We start from the raw sequence: 9,029 nt of genomic DNA on the forward strand, positions 1-9,029 counted from the left end.
TCCACTCCTAGTCGTCTAAATTGTGGCATTTGGCTTGCCTTCATTGCTTAGAAATATGGCATGTGTTGTGTTTATAAGTGGAGCAATCATCACCTTACAAGTCGGTTTTATAGATGAGCTTAGGCGTAAAATCAATCATCACCATACGAACCATATTTATAGAGACGAGTTAATTACAATCTAAATTCTAAGACATACTACCTCCGTCCCAAATTATAAGACATTTTGAGCATTTCGCACAAATTAAGAAATGCAATTATTATTTTATGAGAAAGTGAAATGATGTATAACTTTACAAAAGTATCCGTCAATAATTACATTGAAAAGCGAAATTAAAAGAGTATGAGAAAGAAAGAGTAATAATGATAGAGGGTATATTAGGAAAAGTTGTATTAATGTTGCATTAGAATTGTAAAGTGACTTATAATTTAGGACAAATTTTGTCTTCAAAGCGTCTTATAATAATTTGGGACAGAGGGAGGACCAATTTTGATCCAACAACTTAGGATAAGGTGACTGCATGCAAGCAATTTTAGTTCTCATATTGTAGACAGGTGTAAGTAACGAGAGTTTTTGGAGAATCTCTGCATTGAGCATAACTACAAGAGAATCATTGATTGAAAGCATTCCAACATGTGTGAGAATCTTTCTGTGAAAGTCCCTATGTATAGGGGTATCACGGAGCAACAGTGTGCATCAATAAAGTTCATACTTTTCATTATGCCTGAGAATCTTATTTATCATGGCTTCAAAATTCGTGCCTTTAAAAGTTGAACTTTATTTAGCTTTTAAAAAGACAAGTTTGTTTCTGTATCAGAGAGCATATCACTAATTGCAACAAATGTGTGTTTCCCAAACAACTTATTCAGAATCTACTGTATGAACACAGATATGTTGAGGAGATAGATATTACAAAAAATCACAAGTCTATAACACTTACCTTTCATAAATCAGTTCATCATCCAACTGCTTATTAGTTTTGCACACGATTTCTCCTAGCAATGGATCCGTATCAAAACATGAACAAAAAAACTAATGCAGCAAAAGCGCGATTGAGAAGAAAGATATTCCTGCAAGAAAGGAGAGCAAAGAAACACAAGACAGTGCATCAAAAAGAGGCCCAGCCAAGGTTATTATTTCAAAGTACTTCACAGTCTGAAATAGCTTCTCAAATGTTGAATCAGCAGAATCAGCTCAATCAGAATTATAATAGGAGCATCAACAGATGCAACACTAATTTTCAAATGTATACTCAGCGTAATACTATCCTAGAACCATATCCGAGGGAAAAAACTGTGGCTGGTATTGACTCCTTGCGTGTCAATCTAACGAGCAAGTTTGTAAATATCAATACAAATGTAGCTTCGTCTTCGTCAAACCCGAAGTTGCCAACTGTCACAAGATGGAATACATCAAGTGCAGATAGATATGTGCAAAACACTAATTTTCAAATGCATACTCAGCGAAATACTAGCCTAGAACCATATCAGAGGGAAAAAACTGTGGCTGGTATAGATTCCTTGCGTGTCAATCTAATGAGCAAGTTTGTAAATATCAATACAAATGTTGCTTCGTCTTCATCAAACCTGAAGTTGCCAACTGCCACAGGTTGTATTACATCAAGTGCAGATAGATATGTGCAGGAGAAAAGTGTCTATGATTCCTCAGAAGGTACTAATAACAATCATATCGTATAAATTATTAATAAAGTAGGTTATGTTTTTTACTTTTGTACTGATCCAGTGTAAAACAAAATAATAGACTCTTCAGGTTCAAGTGATGATGATAGCAACTCAAGTCTTGACGAAGAAGAAACGCATGCAAGTTACAAATCTAAGGGTTATGGCATTCTTACTGAAGGTAGTTTAAAACCATTTATATAAAGTGCACAACAATACAATGGTATAATTGATATTATTTTGGTGTTAATCTTTATAGGTTATTATGATGTTGGTGATCCCCTAATTGAATGCGAGTATTGTGGAGCAAAAATGTGGTACCAAGAGAGAATGAATAAACATAAACATGCTGCAAGTCCTAAGTACCAACTATGTTGTGGAAACGGAAAGGTTCAACTTCCTCTCTTGAAATCACCACCTCCATTTCTTCAACATCTTCTATTTGATCGTGATTCATCGGTGAGCAAGAACTTTCAACAGCACATCAGAGTTTATAACATGATGTTCGCATTCACTTCACAAGGAGCAAAGCTGGATAACAAATTTCAAAGTAGTAGAGGGCCACCAACAATCAGAATACAAGGTCAATCATGCCATAGAATAGGAAGTTTATTGCCTGTGCCAGGACAATCACCGAAATTTGCACAGCTTTACATTTATGATACAGAAAATGAAACACAAAATAGACTTCAAGGGGTAAGGTATGTACCAGCTTGTTTATCATACAATTTATACTACCGTTGGCCCTTTATACAAGACCCTGTTGACTAAATTACTAGAATTAGGAAAGTTGGTAGTTATATTATATTTAAACCATTCTTTAGAGCCAACCTCTTTCTCTGATTTGATTTGATTTATAGGAACAATAACAACATTGACCCAGATACTGTTTGCAAATTGTCTGAAATGCTTTATCAACATAATACACATACAAAGTCTTTTCGGATGGTAAGAGAAAGATTGAATCAAGGTAATGTTAACAATTTGAAGCTAAGGCTGATTTCTGAGAGGATTACTGATGGTAGAATATACAATCAACCCGATGTGTCTGAGGTAGCTGCTCTTATTGTTGGTGATGTTGGTACTGCTTCAAAAAGAGATATAATAATGGAGACTCAATGTGGTAAACTTCAAAGAATAGATGAATTTCATGCAAGCTATTTGGCCTACCAATATCCCTTAATATTTCCATATGGCGAGGATGGCTACCGACGTGGCGTAGCTCATAGAGATAGAGGAAATTCTAAGAGCAGAAAAAGGAATTTGGTGACTATAAGAGAATGGTTGGCTTTTAGAATTCAATCCAGAACAGAGGAAGCACAAACTTTATTATGTTCAAGAAGACTATACCAACAATTTTTAGTTGATGGATTCATTATGATGGAGTCTGAAAGACTTATTTGGCTCAGGAAAAATCAGTCCAAGCTACGAGTTTCTAAATATCGTAGTCTTAGTGAATCTGATCACCGAATCCAAACTCAAGGGTCAAACAAAGGAAAAAGAGTAATATTACCTGTAACACATGTGGGAAGCCGTAGATACATGAATCAGTTATATTTTGATGGAATGGCAATTTGTAGCTATGCTGGTTTTCCAGATCTTTTTATTACATTTACCTGCAATCCCAACTGGCCAGAAATACAAAGAGTGCTAGGATCAATAAATTTGAAAGCACATGATCGTCCTGATATAATATCAAGGATATTTAAAATGAAATTGGACGAGCTCATTTCAGATTTGACCAAGAAAAATGTGTTTGGGAAAGTTCTTGCACGTAAGGTTATTATTGTTAATGCACAAAACATGCATATATTACTTTATCTACAAGCATTGATTGTTTATATCAACTAACAAACTTATTAAAATTTTGTTTACTTTCAGATATATACACCATTGAATTTCAAAAGAGGGGATTACCACATGCGCACATAGTAATATTTTTACATCCTTCTAATAAATACCCTACCCCGGATGATATTGACAAAATCATTTCAGCAGAGATACCGAATCAGGAACATGAGAAAGAGTTATATAATTTGGTTAAAAATTACATGATTCATGGTCCATGTGGTTTATCTCACAAATCATTACCTTGCATGAAAGATGGAAAATGCTCAAAATATTATCCTAAGAAGTTTCAGAACTCAACAATTGTTGACAAATATGGTTATCCAGTCTATAGACGAAGAGACGATGGTAACACAATTGTCAAGAATGAAGTTTCATTCACTAACAAAAATGTTGTACCATACAATCCTATGTTGCTAATGAAGTACCAAGCACATATAAACATAGAATGGTGTAACCAAAACACATCAATACAGTACTTATTCAAGCACATAAGTAAAGGTTATGACAGAGCAACAGCTGTTATTGATCCGTCACAAGGCATAGGTTCAACCCAACGTGGTAACATTGATGAGATCAAACAGTATATTGATTGTAGGTATGTGACACCCGCCGAAGCATGTTGGAGAATTTTTTCATTTCCAATACATGGTCGAAAACCAGCAGTTGAAAGGTTGTTTTTTCATATTCCAGGAGAGCAATTGGTCTACTTTAACGATTATGAGCATATTGATGATGTCTTGTTGAAGCCAAGTATCATTGAATCGATGTTTACATCTTGGATGCAAGCAAACACGATTTATCCTCAAGCCAAAAATTTGACTTATGTTCAGTTTGTTTCTAAATTTGTATATGACAAGAGGAAAAGGTCATGGAAACCGCGAACGAGAGGTTGTACTATTGGGAGGTTAATGTGGGTTCCTCCGAGTACTGGCGAGCTTTTTTATTTGAGAATGATGCTTACTGTTGTTAAAGGACCTGGAAGCTATGAAGATATTAAAACTGTTAATCATATCCAATATGAGACATTTGGAGAAGCATGTTTTGCGATGGGTTTTCTTGAAGATGAGATAAAAAATATAGAGACCATAAAAGAGGCAAATGGATGGGGTTCTGGAAAGTACTTAAGGAAATTATTTATTACTATGCTCTTGTCAAATACCATTAATAGACCAGACTGTGTGTGGAATAAAACTTCGAAATTGTTGTCTGATGGGATACTTGATGATCAAAGGAAATTGGCTGCCAATCAAGGTATGGTTCAGTAACTTTATTTCATAGATTAAACACTTTATTCACTTCATAAAATACTTATTGAATATGAGTTTGTCTTATTTTTAGACTTGCAACTTACTTATGAAGAAATACAGAATTTATCTCTAATTGAGATTGAGGAACATCTGCAAACAAGTCAAAGAAGTCTGAAAGAATTTCCGTCAATGCCATATCCAAAAAATTATGTCACGAGTCAAATAGAAAATAGACTAATATATGAAGAACGTGACTATGATCAAGATGTTCAACAACAACAATTCCAACAACTGTTCGGTTCTCTAACAGGTTATTTATTTTTGTTTACCAACAACCCATTCACTATTCTAATTATCAAATCTTTGTGTCAAGTTTTAAAAATTGAATTGGATTTTGTTATAGATGAACAAAGAGGAATATTTGAAACAATTATGCAAGCAGTAAACAACCAAAAGGGAGGGGTATTTTTCTTGTACGGTTATGGTGGAACTGGAAAAACTTTCATGTGGAAAACTTTGGCATCAGCCATACGTTCTCAACGTCAAATTGTATTGACTGTGGCATCAAGTGGAATAGCATCACTCCTATTACCAGGAGGAAGTACTGCACATTCAAAGTTTAAAATTCCTATTCCTACACTTGATGACTCGACTTGCAACATAGAAAAAGGAAGTGAAATTGCAGAGTTGCTAAAACTAACAAAGCTCATAATATGGGATGAAGCTCCAATGGCTCATAAATTTTGTTTTGAGGCATTGGACAAAACTCTTAAAGACATAATGAGTTTAAGCACTTCAATATTTGGAGGAAAAGTAGTAGTTTTTGGCGGAGACTTTAGGCAAATTCTACCCGTCGTTCCAAGTGGAAGTCGTTCTGACATCGTCCATGCAACAATTAATGCATCATATATTTGGGATCATTGTCAAGTGTTAACTCTAACAAAAAATATGCGTTTGCAAGCTGGGTCACAAAGTTCCGATACTGCAGAACTCAATGAATTCTTACAATGGATGTTAAAAATAGGCGATGGGAAGATTTCTGAGCCAAATGATGGTTATGCTGAGATAGATATTCCAAGTGATTTATTGATTACCAATTTTGACAATCCTATTGAAGCAATTGTGAAAAGCACATATCCAAATTTAATGGAAAATCATAAGAAAGAAGATTTTTTGCATTCTAGGGCCATTTTAGCATCAAAAATTGATGTTGTCGATGAAATAAATGAATATGTCCTACAACTGACTCCAGGTACTACTTGATTCCTTATGTTTATTTAATGTCAAACCTTATTTTCTTCAAGATTTATTATGTTCATTCAAATAATATCATGTTACACTATAGGTGAGGAAATGGAGTATTTAAGTTCAAATTCTATAGATCGGTCAGAAGCTAATATGAGTGAAGCATTTGAAAAACTTACCCCAGAGTTTTTGAGCTCACTAACAACATCAGGTCTTCCTAACCATAAAATCAAACTCAAAATTGGTACTCCGATAATGCTTTTAAGAAATTTAGACCAAAAGGAAGGGTTGTGTAATGGAACTAGATTAATTGTCTCAAGGATGGAAAATCACGTGCTCGAAGCAAAGATCATTTCTGGAAAGAATATTGGAAGCATGATCTACATTCCACAAATGTCTCTCTCTCCGTCTCAATCACCATGGCCATTCAAGCTTATTAGAAGACAATTCCCTATAATCATCTCATATGCTATGACTATTAATAAATCACAAGGTCAATCACTCGACTACGTCGGGTTGTACTTGCCTAGATCGGTGTTTAGCCATGGCCAACTATATGCGGCGATTTCCAGAGTTAGGAGCAAGCAGGGTCTCAAGATCTTAATACATGATGATGAAAGGCAGCCGCTCAACATTACCACCAACGTTGTTTTTAAAGAGGTCTTTCAAAATCTTTAATTAGTAAGTTTCTCAACCTTCATATTCAATTTATATATAGTATCATCATATGCAGTCATAATCATAACTATATACAATACATTTTTAGTGTAGTCCTGTCTGAGTTATAGTCAAAAATATATATAACCTACAACACTGCCTTAACTTAATGCTAACAAACACTACAAACTCAAGCCCCTATCGCCAATAGCGATCCATATTTTGGATAATCCTGACTAACATGCTTGAATCAGTATTCTGTTCGCATGATATCAATGACACTATTTGACTCGCCAATTAAAGACATTTATTTACCTCTCTCCTTCCCATTTAGAGCTGTAACAGAACTATTTTCCTGCTAATATTTTCATTCTACTCAAATATCTTCCCTGTGGAAGCAGTCCGTAGGGTGCCCAAAAGGACAGAAAAGAGCTTTTTTTGCAATTATCCACCATGTCAACAATGATGTTTGTTCACTTATAAAGTTTCACTTTTATTGGATTGTAACAATTTATAACAATGATCTTTCTGGTAAAGCATCCTCAGTGGCATGAAAGCCATAAATGTTAGTTCTGGTCCACTTCGTAGTTGCATTTTCTAACTTTTCATCTTCAGTTTAATTCTTTCTTTCATGTTATCACCTACTATTGATATCCTCTATTATATTGCTAGCAGATTCTTAAACCGGTGTACCACAAGAGCCAGCGCGAGATGAACAAGAGGACAAATTGGGGGATAGTACTATCGCAAGGAGGATTAATGCATGCATTTTGTTCTGTAGTGTTGGCCAATCCTAATTTATGTAGTGCTGATATAACCTGCATCTCTTTAAATTCTAAACTGAATATATATTTTAGTGTCGGCTTGAAGTGTTGATGTAACCTATGTTTATGTAAATGATGACTATATATTTTATAACGTGGCTTTCTTTGGAAAAATACTTTCTGATATTCTTTTTCACATTGAGTTTCAAGTGACAGACATTCACAATAAAAACATCAATCCATTGGTGAAAAATGCATATAAAAATAATATATGAAAAGTCTCATACTATTAAAAAGAGGAAATTTTAAAGTAACAACTATCTATACTAAGTGAACACATGACAAAAGTAGATGTTAAAGTAAGTAAGAAACTAAGCTAAGCAACCACAAAATCAGTGATGTTCTAGTGAGTCCTTATCCTCGTCCAATGAAGAGGCTTTCAATCTTTTCACGCGTTGTATAAAAATCGAAATAAACTCTTTTGAATTAATAACATTAAAGTAAGGAGTACCTATTTCCATAGACTTGTGAATCCACTCGTGGAGAGTTGAAACTGTTTTTTTCCAAACACACAATCTTCATTTGGAGAATGTTGATCCTTGTTTTGTACATTTCTACTCTGCCGAAACAAAAACATTATAGTTCAGAATGAAGGATAGAAAAACACTTAGAAAGGGGGGGATTGAATAAGTGTGACTTAAAATCTTGAGCGATAAAAATAAAATGCACAATTATTTTTATCCTGGTTCGCTGTTAACGAAGCTACTCCAGTCCACCCCCGCAGAGATGATTTACCTCAACTGAGGATTTAATCCACTAATCGCACGGATTACAATGGTTTTCCACTTAGCCGCAACTAAGTCTTCCAGAGTCTTCTGATCACAACCTGATCACTCCAGGAACAACTGCTTAGTTCACTCCTAAGACTTTTCTAGAGTCTACTGATCAACACGATCACTCTAGGCTTAGTTCACTCCTAAGACTTTCTGCTCAGCCAACTGCCAAGACTTCCTGCTCAGCCAACTGCCAAGACTTCCTGCTCAGCTAACTGCTAAGACTTCCTAGAGTATACTGATCAACTGATCACTCTAGTTCCTTACAACTTAATGTAATCTATTCAAGAGTTTACAAATGCTTCTTAAAAGCGATAATCACAACTGTGATATTTCTCTTACAATTTAAGCTTAATCTCACTAAGATATTACAACAGCAATGTAGTGAGCTTTGATGAAGATGAAGATTCTGAGTTTTGGATTTGAACAGAGTTTCAGCAAGTGAATTTGAATTGTATTGGTGCGAAAATCGTTAACCTTGCTTCTCATCAGAACTTCATATTTATAGGCGTTGAGAAGATGACCGTTGAATGCATTTAATGCTTTGCGTGTTCCGTACAGCTTTGCATTTAATGTTATACGCTTTTGTCAACTACCTCGAGCCTTGTTCACGCTGTGTCTACTGACGTAGCCTTTAGTAGCTTTAACGTTCCTTTTGTCAGTCAGCGTAGTCTGCCACGTGTACTTCCTTCTGATCTGATGTTTGTGAATACGACGTTTGAATATCATCAGAGTCAAACAGCTTGGTGCATA

At 35.0% G+C, this 9,029-nt stretch overlaps 1 protein-coding gene across 1 annotated transcript; it reads left to right on the plus strand.

Moving 5' to 3' along the window:
• Positions 1–511: 511 nt before the first annotated feature.
• LOC131662288 (uncharacterized) lies at positions 512–7,619 on the plus strand. The gene is made up of 9 exons (XM_058932028.1): positions 512–1,671; positions 1,762–1,860; positions 1,939–2,380; positions 2,540–3,453; positions 3,561–4,781; positions 4,869–5,087; positions 5,181–6,029; positions 6,123–6,703; positions 7,355–7,619. The coding sequence occupies exons 1-8, from the start codon at positions 1,002–1,004 to the stop codon at positions 6,698–6,700; spliced, it is 4,992 nt and encodes a 1,663-aa protein (XP_058788011.1). The 5' UTR covers positions 512–1,001; the 3' UTR covers positions 6,701–6,703; positions 7,355–7,619.
• The last annotated feature ends 1,410 nt before the right edge of the window (positions 7,620–9,029 follow it).

The sequence above is a fragment of the Vicia villosa genome, linkage group LG3, assembly GCF_029867415.1.
Source record: "Vicia villosa cultivar HV-30 ecotype Madison, WI linkage group LG3, Vvil1.0, whole genome shotgun sequence".
NCBI lineage: Eukaryota > Viridiplantae > Streptophyta > Magnoliopsida > Fabales > Fabaceae > Vicia > Vicia villosa.